General features: G+C 38.5%; 2 protein-coding genes across 5 annotated transcripts in view; one reads left to right on the top strand and one right to left on the bottom strand.

Annotated features, from left to right (window-relative positions):
- On the top strand, positions 1-18,372 carry LOC306859844 (carbohydrate sulfotransferase 11-like). Of its 2 annotated transcripts, none has more exons than XM_079401185.1 (3): positions 1-492; positions 14,034-14,116; positions 15,250-18,372. In XM_079401185.1, exons 1-3 carry the CDS (start codon positions 399-401, stop codon positions 16,093-16,095), a joined length of 1,023 nt encoding a protein of 340 aa, XP_079257311.1. In that variant the 5' UTR covers positions 1-398; the 3' UTR covers positions 16,096-18,372. The 2 variants fall into 2 exon arrangements, with proteins under 2 accessions (XP_079257311.1, XP_079257312.1); XM_079401186.1 differs by lacking the exon at positions 1-492 and adding an exon at positions 8,823-9,801 and having other exon boundaries at positions 15,250-17,904.
- The window catches only part of LOC306859843 (solute carrier family 41 member 1-like), a 17,183-nt gene continuing 12,985 nt past the window's right edge, over positions 17,893-22,090 (bottom strand). For all 3 annotated transcript variants that reach the window (XM_079401182.1, XM_079401183.1, XM_079401184.1), the window contains 4 exons: positions 21,416-21,495; positions 20,285-20,419; positions 19,763-19,911; positions 17,893-18,958 (listed from right to left, as the gene is read on the bottom strand). In XM_079401182.1, the coding sequence (XP_079257308.1) occupies positions 18,785-18,958; positions 19,763-19,911; positions 20,285-20,419; positions 21,416-21,495 (538 nt within the window). In that variant the 3' untranslated portion in view covers positions 17,893-18,784. The remainder of the gene's footprint in view (positions 18,959-19,762; positions 19,912-20,284; positions 20,420-21,415; positions 21,496-22,090) is intronic.

A 22,090-nucleotide genomic window follows, 5' to 3' on the forward strand; every position in this document is an offset into this window, starting at 1 on the left:
AGCGTGACGTCATGCACGAAAGTTTGATACAATGCCCTCCATGTTTAGGGGAAGTTGAGTGTTCAACTGACAACAGTAACATGTGACGAAGACATGTAGGTGATCAATGGAATTTATGCGCCTGGAAAGCGAAGGCTCGCTGAAACAGAGTTGGACCTGTTAAGTTTTTTGGGTGAATGGTTAGTGTAACACCCAACTATAAAGAGGTCTGTTCTCGGGTAGACAAGCGGGCTGCTTTGGATAAAGCGTGTATCGGAATTAGTTTAGTATTTTTTCGGTGTTTCTTTGTAAAATGAGGAACCCTTTGGACAGACGCTTTTAGGATTGTTCTTCGGCGACATTCTCGGACCTCCGTCGCCGGGCGAGAGTCAGGCACCGTCCGTTAGAGGAGCATCAGAATGATAAAGCCTAAAGTGGGTCGGATGTTTCTGGCGACATGCGTCGGGTCGTTTTTCATTCTTATATTATACTTCCAGAACATCTCAAGATCAGGTGAGTCTCACTATTAAAATAGCGATGTCTGATTCGTGAAGGATTTGTTCTTTTGAATCGGATCTTTTAAATGAACTGGATCATATTCACAATTTGGACCGAATCTGCGGTTCTCGAATAATGACACGCACAACCCGTTCGATTCGTATGATCAGATGTGTGACTCCATATTAGCTTGTATAACAGTTTTGTCAACACACAAATAATAGTTTCGTTTTAAATATATAGAAATGCTTTTACTGGAGACATTAATTTTAGTATTGTTCACTGTAAATGTTAAATGCATTTCAACGTTGAAGCAAGAAACTGACCTTATTTCAACCATATTTCAACGTTGAAGGTCAGTCATATGCCAGCTGGGTATGCTTTTATTTCTGGGTCCCATCAACGAATGAACTGGATACATTAATTACAATAAAAATTAATAGAAAATCTTAGGTTAATAAAAAAAGCATGTTTATGTTTATATGTATCCTACATGTGGGTTTTTTTAGAGTATATGCAAAATCCAACTTGATCGAATGAGAAAATGTAACTATGTAAAAAGGAGGTGATTCTGTATGCGATTCCTGCAAAAACATACAAATTAGTCACTAATTTGCTAAAATGTAAAATAGTTACAAATTGGCATAAGACTGTGTTGGCCACATCCATGTATCTACTGAAATTAAGTTAGGGCTGTGAGCATTTTTGGCTGTAAACTTGGTGTAAAGCAAATTCTTTCAATCGGTGGAAAAAGGAAGTTAGATAACATCAAATGTAGGTTACAAATCAGACTTCTTGCAACAGGTCATGACCACATCCTAAATTCGTTCTTGGATTGATGACATTCACCTTTTTAAACGTTAACTGTGGGCAATGATGATGCAAGTGCATTTTGACCCGTAGCTCCTCCCAGGTCTGGACATCCTAAATGTCTTGGGTCATTGCCAACAAGGAATGGTCGTGCTATTTTGCCTTTGTATGTTAAAGTGCATTAAATGGTGTGATGGTTAAAAATGTAGGTTGATAGTCAAAAGGTTGTTGGTTTTAATCCCAAACAGGCCAATCCATTAATCATTCTAGAACCTTTTCACATTTTTTACTGGTTAACAATTAGTGTTCTAAACTGTGTTGAAAGACTTAAAATGAGATTTTTGGCCTTGTTTGCACCTGGTTTTAGGAAGCAATTTAAGTGGTATGATCACATTATAAGCTGAGACCCATTACACCTGGTCTTAGCATTCATTTTTAAATGCATTTCCTGTGACCACTTATGTTCAGATTTCCTCACATCTTATTTTGGCACACTTGCCAGTCCGGAGCATGAATATGGTTGAATGACTGAAGCCATTACGCTGTTTATGAGCGAGCAGGAAATGGAAGCAAATGGAAAGGATATTAATGGTAACAGCAGTTTCAATCATAATCTGTGTGTGGCACAACATAACTTAGTTGGAATCGATTGTTTTGGTGTGCTTACTCATAGCATGTCCCATAATGCTCACATTTTAGGTCTACACCACAAAAGATCATATGCAGTTTTGACTCCCTCTGGAAGTGGTTGAAAATGGACAAACTCAAAACATGTATGCCTGTATTTAATGTTGTCCACCTGTGGTCGACGAAAAGCGTCTTGATACCAGCTGTAAACAAGGCTTGACGCAATAACTGTCTGATTGAAATCCCCTGTAAAACCCAGCAGACAAATTGACATACAAAATTACTGAAGACTTGATCAAGATGCTGTAACATCATTTTAAATTCAGTTTGGACGGCAATTTCTTTCAGTTGTTATTGGGTGAAAATAGAGCATTAATCCCACACTGAAATTGGTCTAATGTATATGTAGGCCAATATGTTTGACGTTCATTTTGCATCAAATCAATGTCATATCAAGTTTTTGACGTCAGTTTGATTTGCATATTTGATCTGTTTTTTCTTTTCTGTGTCAATTGCCACTGGGAATGATTTAGTGCATTGTCATCACATCCAGCTGACAAGCTTAGGTAGTTTAAGTTTAGATAACATAGACATGCATGCCACATCAAAGCAGTTCCTCTGACATACTAAAAAGGACATCAAACTGTCTTTAGAGTGCACACGTGTAGAATTCAGCCTGTTTAGAACAGCGAACAAAAAAACGGCTGTTGAAGCCTGCTGGAAACTAAGGAGACAGAGAGAAAAACTGCCCCTGGAATGTTTGGAAAGCCCCCACTGGGAGACTCTGGGGCATTCCAAAACCTTTTAAACCTTTCCCCTGATGCCTCGTAGAGGAACGGATCACCTTGAAGAAGGATAGCGTGAGATTAGAGAAGAAGGGGGAATTGAAGGTCAGTGGCTTTGTCTTTGCCCAGAGTTTTGGGAAAGGCTTCATATGAATGTCAGATTTTTCAACCAGAGATTACTTAGATTCATGAAAGTGTATGGAAGTAAACCTGTGCTGTGACAGTAATTTATGAGTATGGAAACCACTTGGACAAGATCAGAAGCAGCATGGGGTAGAGAAGTATGTAACCACAAAAGATATGTAGATTATGGTTAGTTTCCGGTGAATTATAGATAAGATACTTTGAACAAATAGAGAGAACCTGGTAGTAATAGCTAATGTTTATTCTTGTTTTTTCATGTTGTAAACAAAACTTCAGTTCTTTCTCTTCGCCCAGGAGACCTCAACTAGAGCCAACTTCAGAGTCTTTTGGTGAAAATTTTATTTAACAGCCAAGATTGCAAAGCTGGCGTCAATGTAAGAAGCCCAGACCCCCACCCCCAAATTAAATTAATAATCCACTTCCCCTGACTAGATTTGGCCCCGTTGAACTGTTCTTGCCTAGGCTTGTTAGTAAGGAGTATAACAGCTTTATGGTGCATGCTTCTCAATAATAGTTCAGGATCTGACCATAGAAAGTCCTCCTGCCAAAGGCAAATAGCTCATCTATGGTAAAAGAGCATCATGTGATCCTTCATTTGTCTCTCCTTAACAGGTGTTTGTAGGTCACACCTGCTTTTTTGAAGACGCTGCTCTCGGTGGGCCTCATTCACTAATAACTGCATAAAAATTAGGTACTCAGAACATTTTCTCTGGATTCACGTTTAAACACATACAATTGTTCTTAAGGGCATAGTTCACACAAAAATGTCATCATTCACCCTTCACTTGTTTCAAACCTGTACAAGTTTCTTTCTTCTTGAGATATTTTGAAGAATGTGCGTAATCAAACAGTTTACGGAAGCCATTGACTTCCATAATGTTTTGCCCATAGTGTTAATGCAAATAAATGTTGCATTATTTGCTTAAAGCTTTTCTTTTTTTAAGACAGTTCTTTTCTGAGCCACACCCCTTCAATGGTCACACGGTCACACTTCACAGGAAGTTTGGCTCTGCTGTATACCACGGTGTCCTCTTTGCTTCTAAAAAGTGGTTCCAATAAAAAAAAAAAAAGCTGATACAAGTGATCTTAAAAGTAGTGCTCTCTAGGTGTCTTGGCCTAATACTTGCAGCAGCTATCAGTAATTACTTTAAAATGGCTTTTGTGTTTATGTATGTTTCTTCACAAAACCACATGATAACCGTCCTCATGTGTTGGCGCATTTATCCTGTGATCAAGTTCGTTTAATTATTAAATATTGAATTTACCCTCATTCTTCTACTTATATGCTTCTTTTTACCTGAAGCCAACATCAAGAAAACTTGTTGTCCAGCCAAAAAGCAACAAGTGAGGTACAACTAATGAAAGTTTAGTGGTTTGTCCATGAGAAACATATGGAGCTACTTCCCTCTCTGTGCAGTAAGTGACTGTGAGTCAGAGCACAGATCGAAAACTCAGCTGGAACGTGGGTGAGCTTTTGTTAAAAGACCTTTAAACATTTCAAGTAAGTGAGGGTCATTTATTTGACGTTAGCTCCATCATAAACCCACTGTGGGCAATTTGAAAGTAAAACGATGTCTCTGTCCTTTTAAAGCCCCAGAGTGGACTAAATGTTCTCCTCTGATAATATTAAAATGGTGTCTACTGAATGTGTAGTATTTTCATTGCTTATCTGGCCACCATCAGTTTCTGCTGTTCGTGTTTACAGAAGCAAACTTGCTGACTTCGCCACACATCACACTTCTTTTCGCTTGTTTAGTTTGACATAGACAGCCTGATTATTAATCTCAGTCGAGAATTTTTCTCCGCTCCCTCACAGTTCATTCTTGTAAAACTGCAGATTTAAGGGTAATTTTAAAGTAGTTTTAGGTATTCTTGTTGTTGATTTTCACAATTGCTAATAGCAGCAATGAGATGGGAAATAGTCAACTAGTTGTCCAACTACTCAACTAATTATAGAAGGATACAGTGTTCATTTCTTCACGGATAATTTGTTCCAAAGCATCTGCACCGCATGGCTGTAAAACATGAGCTCACTCTTTACCATCCAGCAAACTTCCAATGTGAGCCTATTGGAAAAGTTTATGAAGTTCATTACTCCAGAGGCCTAGAAGCAAAACTATCTTTTACCCTTGAAAATTGAGGCACATTGTGAAGTGATTGAAGGTCAAATTGGATTTTGGATTTTTACTTTTTCCAGTAATGCAGACTAAATTGTTTCCTAAATTGTTTATGTGCCTTTTACACATTTTACGCTCTAGTTATAGTAAATTAAAGTTATTAAGCTCACACGGGTTGGAGTCAGCCTTATTGATTTTGGGATAAACCACCTAGGATGCTAAAATTTGAGAAGTTAGACTTAAAACCTGCATTTAACAAAAATTTGAATGGATAGTTCAGCCAAAACTGAAAAGTCTGACATCTTTTACTCATCCTTGCATTGTTTCTAAACATGTATGTACATGTTTCTTCTGCAAGAACACAAAAGAAGACATTTTGAAGAATTATTTGTTTTGGACTCCGCTGGCTATGGGTGAAAAGATATTTAAAAAAAATTAAATAATAGGCTATCTTTTGTGTTCAGCAGAAGAAAGGTAGTCATACAGGTTTGAAATGGCATGAGTAAAAGATGACAGAAGTTCAGTTTTCATTGATCTGTCCCTTTAATGTTGATTTGAAAAGCATGGTTTTGATAAATAAATAAATGTACAACAGTTTAAAAACCACTTTCTGACAGGATCCTTCAGGCACATGTGTTTGGTACAGCGCCATCAGCCATCGCTGGTTTGTCGAAGCATTACATTACCCATAAAATGACATAACTCTGGGAGTCGTTCTGCTCTACGAGGCCAAGTTTCCCAATAGACCTGTTTTAGATTGTATGAGGAACTGTGCACAAGATGCTTTTGATTTAACATGCTGCCGGGGCATTGGTCAGTATCCCGCGAGCCCTCCTGATCCTTCGCTTTTCCTTTCAGACAGCTGAGACTGGAGATGGATTTTAAGCCATCAGAAATTTGGATAGAATAAACAAATCACGCAAAGGACATGAACAGATTGTTTGATTGCCAAACACTGGCACTTGTTTGGATAGAAGGCAGTTTCTTCATGTAAAACAGCTTAAGGGATGCAAGTTTGTTGTATCTTTTCTTTTGTTTTCTTAATTTGTTCATGCTTCAGGACTGGGAAAGAGAAAAGGGCAGTGTCCTTTTAATAAGGGGAAATTTCCAGCCTAAAATGGAATTTTGGGATTTGGGATGAACAATCACAGCTCTTTGTTAGTCAGGGATAGAGTGACACCCTCACATTGAGGCTTTGAAGAGACAAAGAGAAGCACAGTCTTTCTTCACCTTTTCATATCATATGCATTTCTGTCCCTCTTCTCAATTTCATCTATAGTTATGAGAGTAAAGCTCATGCTATGAATGGAATACTGTACAGCAGGCCACTATGAGTGGATGTAACTTTATCCAAATCTCTGATTAATCACATTCCTCACTTGGTAATGGATTTTGCTTTATGGCATATTAAGGCATACATTGGAGTTCTACTTCCTAGTGTGCTTGAGGCAGAAAGGAAAATGATTGCTTTAGTTAGAAAGTATTCCCCTCTGCCCTAAGAACACTTAATGGCAAGTAAAACTCCTTTTTACAGAAACAGGTCTTAGTTGGTATTCATTAGAATTTCAGCCTAAGCATTTTAATAATTTTGTGCTGTAATTGAATCAAATCCGTAATTGTCAATCATGTTCGTTCTTGTTTCATAGCTTAATATTTCATTACTGCCTCAATTTTGCAGCTCCTAGAATTATGGGTGTTGGTTTGACAGAAATTAAAAGAAATGTTATGGTCTACATTATATATAAATCCTCATAAGTTCAAGCTTATTTGTATAGCACTTTTTACGATACAAATCGTTGCAAAGCAGCTCTACAGGAAATTACGTTTCCACAATATATTTTTATATTGCAGAACCTTAATATATTTAACTTATGGCAAAATTCGGTAATTCTGTATGTTGTCTGATCATTGGCATCCTCTGAGGTCCTCTGAGGGGTTGGCATTATCTTTTCTCAAGTGTTCGGTCATCTCGGATCATTTAAGGGTTGGATCCAGACTGAAGCTTCTGTAATTCCTAGTTACCACGGGATGTTAGTCCAGAGTTTTGCGACCTTAGGGAGCGGGTTGGATTGTAGCATGGTAGAAGACAAGTTAGGTACGCAGGAGCTAAACCATTTAGGGCCTTATAGGAAAGTAATACTATTTTGTAAATGATACGGAACTTAATAGGTAGCCAGTGTAGAGACTGTACAATTGGGGTAATATGATCATATTTTCTTGACCTGGTAAGAACTATTTTGCCAGTTCATTAGAATCTAGTTGTGGTTTCTTAATAAGAGGCTTAAAAACCGCCAGCTTGAATGGTTTTGGGACGTGACCTAACGATAACGATGAGTTAATAATATTGAGAAGCGGTTCTTCTGCTACAGGTAACAACTCTTTCAGTAGTATAGTGGGTACTGGATCTAATAAACATGTTGTTGGTTTAGATGCACTGATAAGTTTATTTAGCTCTTCCTGTCCTATAGTTGTAAAGCACTGCAGTTTTTCTTTGGGTGCGATGAATGAAGCTGAAATACTAGACACAGTAGAATATACATTTGATATTGTATTTCTGATGTTATCTATTTTATCAGTAAAGAAATTCATTACTATTAAACTGTGAGTGGTGGCGTCTGTTTATTTGTTAATCTAGACGCTGTGCTAAGTAAGAACCTTGGGTTGTTTTGGTTATTATCTATGAGTTTGCAGATATGCTCTGCCCTGGCAGCTTTTAGAGCCTGTCTGTATACTGTTTTTCCATGCAATTCTAAAAACTTCCAAGTTAGTTTTTCTCCATTTGCGCTCAAGATTAGGAGTTTCTTTCTTGAGAGAATGGGTATAACTGTTGTACCATGGCGCAGTACGTTTTTCTCTAACCTTTTTCAATTTGAGGGGGGCAACAGCTTCTAATGTATTAGAGAAGATAGTGCCCATGTTGCTAGTCATTTCGTCTAGTTCATGTTTATTTATGGGTACACAGAGCAGTTGAGATAAATCAGGCAGGTTATTTGTGAATCTGTCTTTGGTGGCTGGAACAATAGTTCTGCCCGGACGATAACGCGGAGCCATATAATTAATATCAGTAATACGCAGCATGCACGATACAAGGAAATGGTCATCATCATCATCACTTTGAGGTACGATATCTATATCAGTAAGATCAATTCCATGCGATATAATTAAATCTAGCGTATGATTAAAACGATGATTGGGCCCGGTGACGTTTTACTTGACTCCAAAAGAGTTTATTAGGTAAGTAAATGCAAGTCCTAACGCATCATTTGTATTATCAACGTGAATGTTAAAATCTCCGACAATTAGCACTTTATCAGCATTAACTAATAGATCTGAGAGGAAATCTGCAAATTCTTTTAGGAAATCTGTATATGGCCCTGGCGGTCTATACACAGTAGCCAGAGCAAGAGACAGGAGAGATTTCTTTTGCATATCTAACAGTGTAACATTAAGCAGAAGTATTCCGAATGAGTTAAACCTCCTGTATCCTGTTTTCTGAGTAACATTGAGAATATCACTATATATTGTTGCCACACCGCCGCCACGACCAGTCTGACGGGGCTCATGTTTATAACAGTAGCTTGGTGGAGTAGACTTGTTTAGACCAAAATATTCATTTGGTTTAAGCCAGGTTTCAGTCAGGCAGGGTTTCATCAAAATTATTATCTGTGATAATTTCATTTACAATAACTGCTTTGGGTGCGAGTGATCTAATATTTAGGAGCCCAAGCTTTAAAAATAGTTTTTGTTCATTTATTTTGCTTTTTTCTGGTTTAATCACGATCAGATTTTTTCTAGATCCTGCATTAAATTTATATTTTGACCTCGCTATTCGGGGAACAGACACAGTCTGTATAGATTGGACAACGCAAGTACTTCTATCTTTTAAGTGGGTAGAACAAAAGTCATCATAGCAGTTATTTGAGAATTGGCTTTCTAGTCAGATGGAGCGTAGCGTCCAGGAGATGTTGTCTGTCAGGAGTTCCGCTCTGACTCTGCTGGGGTGCAGGCCATCAGCATGGAAAAGCCTAGGACGCTCCCAGAAAAGATTCCAATTATTAACAAAGAGCAGTTTCTGTTCTTTACACCATGACAATAACCATTTGTTTAAAGCAAACAGTCTACTGAACCTTTCGTGTCCTCGTCGATACGTGGGAAGTGGTCCTGACACGATGATCATCGTCGCGGGCGATGTGCTGCCTACCGTCTCGATCAGGCTCCTGAAGTCCCTCTTCAGTATCTCCGTCTGCCGCAGCTTGGTGTCGTTAACCCCCGCGCGCAGCACGACAGCACCAATGCTCTCATCGTCCTTCAGGATCACGGGTATCTGCGCAGAAACATCGAGAACACGAGCACCGGGGAAACAGTGAGTGTGCACTTTACCTTCAGCTAGCGTAGCACGGACGTGCCGGATGATGGAGTCTCCGACGATCACAGGGTCACGTTCCGTCTCGCGGAGGGGAGCGAAGCGGTTCCAGGTGGAGATCTCGAAGACCGGAAGCGGCGGAGGGGGAGAGGTCGTCGCCCGGGGTTGGCTCGCGTCTTCCGCTGCTGGTGCACCCAGGGTCCGTGGCGTCCCGGCGCCGGAGTGAAGGACATCTGGGAAGATCGCATCCTGGGTGCACAGGGTCTGTGCAGAGAAACACACGGAGTAGAGGTGGTGGGAGTGTTAGAAGCGTGCTGTATACTTACCCCGGACTTGTGAGCATCAGCCCGGGATGTTTCCAGCGCGGCTCTCCACTCTCTCAGCTGGGCCTGCTTCTCCACCAGGTCGCGGATCTGCTTCTCCATGGCCTCCAGCTGCACCGAATGCAGCTCGAATGTGTCCTCATCTGCACTCAAAGGTAGACACAAAGCCGCCATTTAAGCAATTAACAGTGAAACAATGGTAATGTGTGTGAATAGAGTATTAGCAGTGTAAACGAGATTAGCGGCAGCCACGCTGCGGATGCTAACGGGCTATAAGCTAATAGCAGACTCGAGAAATCAAAATAAAACTAGTGATAACAAGGCGCTCTGATTGGTTTTGTTTTAGAATGCTATAGGGATATATTCACACGTTATAGAAACGAAAATGATAGTGTATAAAATTGTTTTTAAGACAGAAAATAGAAGATAAAAAATCAACTTGATGGAGCTCAAACTCAAAACACGCAGTCACAAATCAGCGCATCAGTTAACAGTTTAGGGTCTGTATGATTTTTTTTAATGAAACTTTTATTCAGCAAGGATGCATTAAATTGATATAGTGACCATAAAAACCTTTACATAATTCAATTTCAAATAAATGCTTTTGTTTTTAACTTTCTATTCATCAAAGATCCTGCAAAAATATATGACAAAAATGTTAAGCGACACAAATGTTTTCAATAATTTTAATAAGAAGAAATGTTTCTTGAGCAGCAAATCAGAAAAACAGAATGATTTCTGAAGAATCATGTGACACTGAAGACTGGAGTAATGGCTGCTGAAAATTCAATTTTGTCATTATAGAAATAAATGTATATACACTGTATATATAAAGAAAAGAAAAATACAATATTACTGTTTTAATTACAGTATATACAGTATTATTGTCTTTTTGATCAAATAAATGCAGCCTTGGTGAGCATAAGAGACTTCTTTCAAAAAATGTCAAAAAAACTAACCTTAACGATCCCAAACTTTTTGAATGGTCATGTAAAAAAAATGTTGAGCTACAATATTATACAAAGAAACTCTTGTCGTTGAGCCCTACAAGGTACAAAAATGGACGCTGACAAACTAGACGTTACAGTAAGTCATTTTCATACTTTTCTGCGGTAACTGACTTCTCAATACACTACTGGAAATTGTGTTTTTGAAGTAGCAATTTCTGGGAAAACGTGCATGAGTCAAGACTTGTGGCAAATAGTTTTAATGCACATTTAGCATGAATAAGAACAACTTGTGAAACATGCTGATTTCATCATCGGACTAGTTTCAATTCTAATTCTGATGGGTTTCATGACACATATGATGCTTCCTGACATCACAGTGTCCAGGAACCACAAGCTCTTATGTTTCCACTGTTGTTTCAACCAGAGTAACATGATTCTTAAAGTCATTTGAATGTGTTTCCATGTACCGCAGTCTAATTATATTTAGATGATAGGGGCGAGAGCACCAGCTGTGAAGACAATTGAGAAGATAAATCATTTGATTTCGGGAGTAAAACAAAAACTCAAAAGTCACCGCACAGAACAAAAAAACTCTCTCCACATGCACGAGGCCGAGCAGAATTTGATTAGTAATGAAGCAGTTGCAGCACCGCAGGAGGGCTTCCTGCCCATTACCTTGCGAACTTTTGATAAAAGCCTGCTGATTTGTGCTGTCCTCTATAAACCCTCACAGGCCAACATAAATGGCCACAAGCCTGTGTAGCATTCCAGCAAGCAACCTTTGTTGTCGCCGCCTGGCCTCGGTTGATTTGTGAAACCTCACTCATAGTGCATACTAACAAGGTTAAAAAGAGACCTCATTGTTGCCCACCTTTGAAAGCCGTTTAGTGCTTTTTTTCTAGCAAGTAGCTTAGGATTGTTTTGAGGAACTCATTTAGTATTTCTTTGGGTGATGCTGTGTTGTTTAGTTATCATTTAACTTCAATTTTGTCTTTTTCTTCTAGCAATTCTCTAGGTTACTATGTTCCTGTTGAAAAAAAAAAAAAAAGGTCACAAGAGGAAGTTAGCTTGCACGTCATTCTGTGGTTGTGAATCAGACAGCTCATAACGGCTTCTTGCGTACACTTTAAGACTTCCTTTAAAAAAAAAAGATTCTCATCTGTTGATTATGATTATGATTAGGAGTATATTGTGAAAAGACATAATTTTGCGATGGCAGCTCTGATATGTTTGTACCTGGCACAGACATTAAATACTTCCTTTTTTATGACTTTTTACACTAACATTTAGCAACTGAATTATATGTTGTGAGGAAACCGACTTCACTAGGTCATAAATATGAGTTTATGCTACAGATAGAAGTATATTTTATCTCTCATATCTCACACTGAAATGTATGTGAGCAGCACAGCTCAAGACTTTATGCTAACATTTTTTTTTTTTCATTCACTGAGCAGGTCTAATGTATTGGCTGAAAGGCAGACATTGTTGAGTGGGTGCTAATCATCAGGCGAATTAAGCAGTCATGAATATTAATTAGGTTTTATGACTAGATGCTCCCGGAAGGTTACCAAGCAACATCTTCATGACTGAATTAATTAATATTCACATGCCTTAATTTTGCAGCTTAATTATTATACAGGGCTGATAAGTGAACTAGCCGTTCAGATTCTACTAGTTGTTTACTTGTTTTGATGATTTTGAAAACTTAGGTACGCACATCCTTAGTATAGACTTCATTGTGCAAATTTTAAGCATTTCACTTGCAAATGTTGCACCGTCCCTCTTTACCGTAACTGTAATACAGAAATAAGCCCAAAAACAAAAGAAATATAAGCACATTTAGACTTAATTTTCACTGTAGATGTTATTAATTTTACATGTTGTGTTGGCTTATTTATAGTTTATAGTATATTCATTTAATTTATCTATCTGTCCAGTTGAATAATGAGTGTATGTAAAGGCTGGGAAAGCCATCAGCGCCTGCTTTCATAGCACAAAATTGGGTCTGTATATGTACTCAACCCCCTCCCCGTTTCCTTCTTTCTGCCCCTTCCATGTTATTTCATGTTCTTCTTTCCTTCCATTTTCCATTTGATCCTCATATAATCCATATTTTTCTACTAGGTCTCTTGACACTGTACAACAGATATGGTACAAATTGGTGTACCACTAACTCTTTTTAAGCATTTAAAAAAAAAAAAAAATAAATAAAAATGATGCTAAAATTAGATGTTTTTTTGTGATTATTGATATAAAAAGACAAAAAAGTTCCCCCAAATCTTAAATGCTTTTAGTTTGTCCTTCTGATATTGATGATCAACATTTTTGAGGGTTAAGCACCTCCTTTCACTGACCATTTACTGAAAAAGAACATTTTGGTATTTTTTTTTATATATATATAGAAGCCGTTAACGGAAAGTGCCTTTTCTCTTTTTGCCATGATTGCTTACACCTCCACTCTCTCAGTGTCCAGACTTGCTAGCTTGCCCTCTCTATCTGAGCATTTAAATTATCCCTTTGACTTAGCTGGCACATGTGCAAAACCAATCACTTACGTTAGCAGCAAGGGCCCCAACACAGACTGAAGGTGTGTGTGTGTGTGTGTGTGTGTGTGTGTGTGTGTGTGTGTGTGGGTGGGTGAGAAGGGGAGTAATGGGGAAGTGGCTTGGACTGAAGAGAACAGACTGTTCCTATAGAGAATGCAAATGTGAAGGAGGAATTTTATGGCCGATCGGCTAGGTGCAGGAGTCAGAGAAGGCAGTAATTGTGGACCAGCCTGAACCCTGCTGGTCCCCATATGCTTAGAATTAACAGCTCTAATCTTTTATAGCTCAATAATGTGATCATTCAGACAAAGCGCTTTAATCTCTGCTCTCTCCACACAAGGTCACAAGTCTCTTAACCCCAAAGAAGCACTTTCTGAGTGAAATTTGAGTGGTGCTTGAACATGCAGAACTCGCTATCACAATGCTGGGATGTTGTGAGTGTTTACCAAGGCAGTGCTATGTGGTCACTAGGGCGTTCAGAGTGGTTTTTAGTATGTGGTTTCTAGGGTGTTCTGGCTGGTTTCTTTAGCCCACATCAAAAGACCCCACCTTTGAGTCTCTATGATATTCTGGTCAATTTAAGTTCCTTAAATATAAGATAATGCACTCAATGTTTTGTTTAAAAGATATTTAACATAAATTACTAGTACAGCTCTCATCACCAGTTTGATGTATAATTAATTTTCAATAGCAATGCGAGATGCACACCAAAGTTTAAAGCTTCGGGGTTAGAGGCTTGTTCTAACCTGCAATGACCATATGTAATAGCAATAAAATTAACCAATGTTTAAGTAACCAATTTTTAATGGATGTCTAAATGTTTTGCTTTTGGAGCCATTATCTTTCTGTTGCCATTTCTCATCTTTTGCATTTGTTGTGTGTTTGTAGCTTCTGAACAAATTTCGGGCCAGAACAGTTTCTCAGTTAAATCGGGAAGAAGCCCTTTGCAGACACTACAAGAAAATGACCAGGTATGTATTTCAGCAATGAAATCATTGAAATGATGTAGATTAACAGCAAATAGGTTATGAAATTATTAAATAAGACAAAGTGAACATGATTATACATTTAAAAGCAATTGGGGGGAGGGGAGGGGTGGCGTAGTTCTGATTAACTGAAGACAGAGTGCTTTTTTCAGGCCCCTGGTGTTGAAGGGACAGATTTTAACAGCAGTGGAAGTTGAATTACAAAAATAACAACCTCACATTCCTGGAGTGGCTCAATTCATTCACCCCCAACACCTTATTTTTACACAATCATCATCTCATAAAGACACATCCAAACCATCTGACAAAACAAAATTATATGCATCACAACTGTGCCAGGGTAGTACTTAACATAATTCAAAATAAAATGTTTTGGTCTGCTCATGTTTTTCCAAATTTGTATGACTGACTTTCTTCTGTTGAAAAGAGGAAAATCCTGGCTGCTCTTTTCTTGTAATAAAAGTAAAAGATAACTGGGTCTGTCAAAATTGGCAAATATAGTATATTAAGAGTAATCCACATGACTTGTGCATCATATAATTTTTTTTTAAAGCTATACATTAGTCTTGTAGATTTACAGACATTGTTCACTGAGTAATGGAAGCAAACAGCCAAGGTGCTCTTGTGTTTTACGGACAAAAGTAAGTTGTATGGGTTTAGAATGACATTATGTGAATGACGGCAGACTTTTCATTTTTGGGCGAACTATTCCTTTAAAGGTCTGAGTGGAACGTCTAGATAAAATCCTTCCAGTTGAAACACTACCAGCTCATCAAATCCTATTATATTCTTGCCGTTATCAAACCCATCTGTAGCTCATCCCCCAGGCAAAACCGTTACCCTCCCATAACAGCTATGTGCCTCATGGTTTCACAAGAACTTCCCTCAAACAGCAACTGTCGTATCAAATAAAGTCACGCAAATATGTCTCTTTGCATGTAGTGCAATCTGTGGTTCCCATAAGTGCACTGTTAAGAAATCCTACATTCGGTTTCAGAAGAAAAGACTTCAGTTTTAAAGCAATAGTTCACCCAAAAATGAAATTCTGTTCTGAATCCATGTGACTTTTTTTTTTTTATATTCCATTTCCTCTTATACCATTCCTTCCTGTCCTCCAGCTGGAGCAGTCTGCAGTGCAGGCCACTCTGCAGGGTCGAAGGGAACTTCTGGAGGAAACCTGTCACACCCACACCCGCAAAAGACGCGTACTCGGCCCAGAGGACCTCCGCCACCTCATAGTGGATGATAAACACAAGTTATTGTATTGCTATGTCCCCAAAGTTGCATGTACAAACTGGAAACGTGTGTTGATGGTGCTAACAGGAGATGGGCGCTATCGCGAGCCACTGGCTATTCCGGCAAACGAGGCTCACGTAGCGGGCAACCTGCGTTCGCTCTCAGAGTACCCCACGGCTGAGATCAACAAGCGCTTACGCACATACCTGAAGTTCGTCTTTGTGCGCGAACCCTTCGAGAGACTTGTCTCGGCATATCGCAACAAATTTACCCGTAGCTACAACACGGCCTTCCATAAACGCTACGGGACCAAAATCATCCGGAGGCATCGAGTGGACCCCCAGTCTGAAGCACTGGAAAAAGGCAATGACGTCTCCTTCGAGGAATTTGTGTATTATTTAGTAGACCCCCAGACTCAGAGAGAGGAACCATTCAATGAGCACTGGGAAAGGGTTCACTCGCTTTGCCACCCTTGCTTGATCCATTATGATGTGGTGGGCAAGTACGAGACTCTTGCACAAGATTCGCGCTACATCCTGAAGCTAGCAGGTGCCGAAGGAGAGGTTAAATTCCCAGCCACATCCAAGAGCACCAGGACCACGGGTGACATGGCTGCCTCGTTCTTCGACAACATCAGTCCTTTTTACCAGAAGAAACTCTTCAACCTTTACCGAATGGACTTCTTGCTTTTTAACTACTCTGTGCCGGCATACTTGAAGTTGAGATGAGGGTTTCAGCATGTTTCAACTGATCCATAACTTGCACAAACGGATGCGAGTCTTGCGGGCACTGATGCTTAAACTTTTGCTCTTGTGTCTGGATTTGAGTGAATTACCTGAGGGAACCTGTAGAGGATGTGCCTTGGATATGGCGTCGACCTCGCTCCCTTGAGGCGAAATTCAGCATTGTGAACAGATAAGTGTTGGCTGGGGTGAATCCCGAAAGTTCACAAAATATTGTCTGTAATTCCTTTGGCTTTGGTAACTTGCGACCGAGCTCCAAGTATGTGGCTTTGTCCTTCTGAATGTTGATAAGTGAAGCGGGATTCTTCATCAACGGACAAATGCTATGAATGTTTAATCTCCTTTGATCTTCACCACCCAAAAGGATATTTATGGTATTATTTACGTAGCATATTTATTGTGGATTTTGCTCTCGAACTGGAACCAGCAAAGCCTTGACGTTAATCTCGAAGAGATTCCTTGAAGCTGATCTCAAAGCCTCCTTTTTAACATTCCCTGGATATGATTTCAGACCTTAACCTTACGCTCAATCACAAAGGTAGTTTCCAAGTCACAGACCGTCAACTGTTTCAAGCAGATAGCTGATAACATGTTGGAAGGAGTCAAGGGTAAGGGATGAATTTAGACCTCTCCTTCATTCGCAAACTTTGGCCAGTTTAGCTACTCTGGAAAGAAATGGTGTTCTCACAGAGTCACCCCTTTATTTAGCATGCAACAGGCTGAGTAAACAGTGCATAGCTGTGGTTGGGGAAAGATAGACCCTCATCAGTGCGGCTCTTGTTAAGGTATAGATGCAGGGTGAGATCCAAACTACTCATTGGGCATTGCAGGTCAACCATCAGCATGATCCTGGGAGGAAACACTCATCTTATGAATTTATAATAAGGGTTGAAGTGCAATAAAGGTTTTTGGAGAGGTACAAGTATGTGTTTAGAGGATTATCTATCCCTTAGAACTCTTAAATTGAGAGGAAATCAATCCCTGACAGTACAGTTTAACGTCTTATTAGTTTTCACAACTGTTCTTTTGGGTCATTAGCACTTGGTTGAAATGACCCTGAATAATTTAGGTATTTCTTCTTGTCTGCGAAAAAGGCTAATGACTCGTTTTTATGGTTGAAATTATGAAATATTTAGAGAAAGGGTGAGAAGACGGAGTCTGACTAATGTCTGGTCCTGGTGCACAGTGGGTATTGTGTGCCACATTGCATAACGAACCTTCCCAAATTGCTCTTGGAAATGTTTTGTTGGAAAATATTTTCTATATAGCTAGTTAGGTTCTATTTCAATGTTGAGCTAGAATCTTACAGCCTTTTGTAAGGACAAAGGGAGTCATCTATAAGTTTAGGTTTGTAATACATTTCAATGGGCAATTATATTTAACGCCACGTCTTTGATTTGAAAGTTACAGGAGTCCCAGTGCTTTTGTCCTGTCATAATGTCATTATTCTAATGTCAAATTATGAATGTGCTGTTAAGAGGATTCATATGAGAAATGTGAGTGTGGGAAAGCCTTTCGCTGTATGAGCTGAGCTGTTGAGAGTATGGCAACAGTATGTGCCATTTGTGATGTAACTAACAGTTTGCACCTGTTTTGAAAGCTTTTGGGCATACATGTGCTGCAAAACTGTGAATGCCAATGTGCACTAGACAGTATGGAATCCTGCTTTGAAGGGTAAATAAACTTTTCATTTTTTTTTTTTTTTCAGTGGACAACACTGAAAAAAAGTTTTTTTTCATCAACCAACAGTGATTATTTCATGTGCTTTCTTTTTTTTTTTTTACATTTAATTGTAAAGGCAAACTGCCTCTGGTACAACAGTGAAACTTGGTTTTCTGGACAAATGTGTTTTCTTTTGTTTTGTTTTTTTAGGGACCACAACACTCAACCGTAGAAACATCATGTGATTAAGGTTAATTATAATTCAGAGTGAAAATATTACAGATGTGTTGAATAACACTGCCACATGAACAATATGATTTTCATCAAGTCATTCAAGTGAACAAACAATTACATTCATTATAAGATTTTGCCATTTTCCAAAGTGTGGTATTTTCAGAAAAAAAAAAATTCAGGTGCAAATAAATTACAAACTGAGAGGTACGTTAGACCCTCTGTATACGAGATATAGTATCCAGTAAAAATATCTAGCAGCAATTATGACCTTGTATGTAGTTACTAAAACAGCAAAGGAATGACTGTCAAAGTTTTGAGACTTTCCCATTTTCTTTAAAAGCAATCATATATTCAAAAACATTTGACAAAAAAAAAAAAATCTAACAAACATCCCAGAATCCTTCAAGGTCTTAAATCTTGTAAACTTCAAATTCAATTTATACATAGCACATAAAAATTTGTAACAATTGCACCTAAAGTTATACCTTAATATACAGTAATCAGGTGACTAGTGTGTATGAAAGCAGCATCACTGAGGCAACAGGACAACACACCAAGAATATAATCATATAACAGACTGTCAGGTAATAAGTCGATACCTGCTGATGTTTTTCATGTTTCTAGTCAACCTATCCTGTAAGCACAAAAACAATGTGGCTGATATTCTGTCTTTAGCATCCCACAGACAAGTTCACATCTCCAAAGCCACTGTAGCCAACCTGGGCAGCAAAGTGGGAGCTGGAGTTGGGAGTGGGTAAAGGAGGAGACATCTAGCATTTTACAAACCGAGCCCCTCCACTAACATGACCAAATGGAAACACAGGGCCAGGAAACCTGTACCCAACAGGTCTCCCAGCGCAGTCAGGTATGGGATGGAGAAGTTATCCGGGTCCAGACCTTTCCTCCACATCAAACGCACAATCAGGTCTGCTGTATAAATTAGGATCCCAACCTGTGAGGAAAAACAAGAATACACATTCAATTATTTCCCATATTATGACAACAGACTGATTTTTCTTTTTAAATAAAATTAATATTAATCCATTATTAATTAATACTTTTAATAATACTTTTGGTCAGCAAAGAGGCACAAAATTTATCAAAAAGGACAGTATAAGGACATTTATTTATATGGGGGTGCACATAACATGACATAACATATATATATATGCGCTGTTATTTTGAACTTTATATTTATTTTAAAAAACACAGTAATATTTCACATTATTACTGTACGTATTGTATTACTCTACATATAGTAGTAAAACTGACCAATGTCTTTACTTCCTTTTGGGGTCCTTTATTAGTATTTTACATCCAAGAGATTTCTTTAAGACTTTAATTAAAATTCAGGATTAGTCACATTTAAAAACACACCCTATTTTATAATGCTAATAAACTGTATTTTTATCCACATCATTCAATTAGGAATTTGGGAGGAGGATGAATAGTCACGCCAATTTCCACATTTGACCTGAAACAATAAAAGCACTATTTTCATGCTTTTTAGCCAGATGATGAAAATCTAAGAGAGAAAATATTGATATATTAAAAATTCAAGTGATCTCATGATTTATTTCATTGCTTATTTCATATCACTGTAAAAAAACTAATGAAGATTCAGTGTTCATCTAAACTTTTAACTGGCCTAAAAGTAATTTATGTAATTTTTTTGTGGTTAATTAGTAATTATTTTTGCAATTGTTTGTCAGTGGTGCAGAATTTAAACACTTGAGCTTTTAGCACTAAGGCTCACCTGAAGCAGAGCAGCACCCACAAAGCAGCAGATAAACACTGGCGTGATGGCAGTGTGGCCTCCTTGGAGCATATTAATGGCAAAAAGAAACAACAGATGACCTGGAACCACCAGGAGGAACAGCACCCGCGCTGACTTAGAGTTCACACCTGAGGAGAAAAATGTGCTTCTTTACTAGTCTACTTCAAAAGCCCATCTCCAAGTGGTCTCTAAATAAGGTTCAAACCTCTCCTTCAATGTAAATCTACAGTATTGTTGTTGTCAATAAAAATCATAGTCTAACACTTTAGAAAATGAATAGCACACCCCTCCTCAAAAACAGCATGGTTTGAGATATCATTCATGTGTGAAGCACAATGGGTTCAGATGATTAATATGCTGAAGAGCAAATATCAGGGTTCATGCTTTGTTCAGCAATAGCAAAGCTTGACTTATCAAACACGACTAATTACCCACTTTATCTCAAGGATCTGAAGGAGTGAATTCATCTGAGGTGCACAAATAGTTTGAAAGTGACCTCACCTGAGGAGAAGAACGTGGCACAGGGGTTGGGCCAGTGCTGTCTCATCTTATAGGGCAGGACTCCAGGTACGCTCCAGAAATGAAGGTAGGTGGAGATCCGACTGGCCTGGATGGCCACCAGATTCCCCCCCACACCTGAAAAGTTCAAAAAGGAAAGAATGCGAGAGATTTCCAATCATTACACCATTACAATTCTCATATTCTCCTCATTTCAGTCGGAAATGAAACGTGTGTTGGAACGCAGCATGTGGCTAGGGGAGTATGTACACTGACGTTCGTCAAATATACATTGTAAGCATATTTTCAGAGTATTCTGTTCACAATTAATAGCTTTTCAATGATTTCGCTCGATGAAAAACTGGCAAACGACGCTCTGTGGAGAATATTACAGCAGGAGGGCATATCAAACTAGGTAATGAAGTATCAAATTAGTCTTTCTGAATCACAGCCGTCTTATGTTCCTCATTAAGGGCAGTTTGTCTCAGGATTGAGCTGGAAAATTAGGGTGCCAGATCCAGATAAACAACTCGAGAAGACGTCAGAGAAGTCTTTGGCTGGGAAATCACAGCTACTACTGGATTAGCCCAATTTTACTACTCCGACATGCTCTATTCCCATTGGGAAGCGTGTAGTTTCCGCCAATACAGTGTTAAGTCATCGTTCGAGAGGGACGGGATGGGTAGAGCACATGTGCAGCTGGGTAGGAACAGAACCAGCGAGGGGAAATCCAAACCAGATTGCTAGAGTTGACAAACCACCACAAGTGATATTTTACGTAAAACCAAACAAACCCTGCCTCAGCTGGGGTTTTTAAGACTATTAGTAATTCCCATCAAAATACTTGACTTCTTTCATGTACTATAAAATGTCGTGAGCGACGAGCCAGTGCTCTGATTTATTGTGACGATTTTGGAATGAGACTGTTTTATTTTGGCAGTGTTGTCCGATCACCTCCCTGAATCCACGAATCGAGTTCCAAATGCAGAAAGAGATGATCAATTTTATTGTAATGAGAAGTTGAAGAGGGAAAGGGGCCTTTAATGATGTTTACAAAATAGTTTTTCCACGTGGTTCTGAGTATGTGAAAGGTGTCTTTGCTCAAAGTATGATTTGTCATTGACATTTACTCACCATTTATGACTGGTGTGAAGACCGCCATCCCCTCAAAGTTCGGATCGCTCACAGTCTTATCAAGAATAAGGCCTCCGAAACTTCAATTGGAAAGTTTCATGAATTTGAAATGTTTAGATCAGTTAACCCACAAATTGTATTTCTGTCATTTGTCATTCTGCCATTACATTAAAAAAATCAAATAAAGTGTTTTGAATTTACATTATTTAATCATGCACATCTTTTTTTATAATTATTACGGTTTCTTAAATCTTAATCAGGAAACAATTTGCTAATTGCTAACAAGGAAATGCTAATGTAATTTCATTGAAATTAAATAGTTTTTAAGTTAAAGAAAAACAACAACAGCAAAAAAAGTGAATTGGGTCACTTAAAAGAATAAAAGTGATTAGTTCTATATATTGCAATTTAATCTAGTAGACTACACATATTAGAGATTTACATTATTTACTACTTAAACAAAATTGTGCTGTGCAGATCACAAAAAAATAGGTAAACTGAACAATCTCAATTTTTTCTGTGAATTCTAAGTACTGCTGATCAACTGGGTTATCATACTTTAAGGCTAATTTTCATTAGTTGTCCATTTATTTATGATTGTGACTACACTCTAAACTGAGCAATTTCTAACTAATAATGTTTAATCATTTTATAGTCATTTTCTACAAATATATA

This window comes from Barbus barbus, assembly GCF_936440315.1.
Source record: "Barbus barbus genome assembly, chromosome: 40".
In the NCBI taxonomy this organism is placed as follows: domain Eukaryota; kingdom Metazoa; phylum Chordata; class Actinopteri; order Cypriniformes; family Cyprinidae; genus Barbus; species Barbus barbus.

What these genes read in the sequence shown, in the direction of transcription:
- LOC306859844 (XM_079401185.1), top strand. Translation starts at nt 399, where the DNA reads ATGATAAAGCCTAAAGTGGGTCGGATGTTTCTGGCGACATGCGTCGGG. An exon ending in CCAGAACATCTCAAGATCAG is followed by an intron (nt 493 to 14,033) that starts GTGAGTCTCACT and finishes GTGTGTTTGTAG; the next exon opens with CTTCTGAACAAATTTCGGGC. An exon ending in CACTACAAGAAAATGACCAG is followed by an intron (nt 14,117 to 15,249) that starts GTATGTATTTCA and finishes CCTGTCCTCCAG; the next exon opens with CTGGAGCAGTCTGCAGTGCA.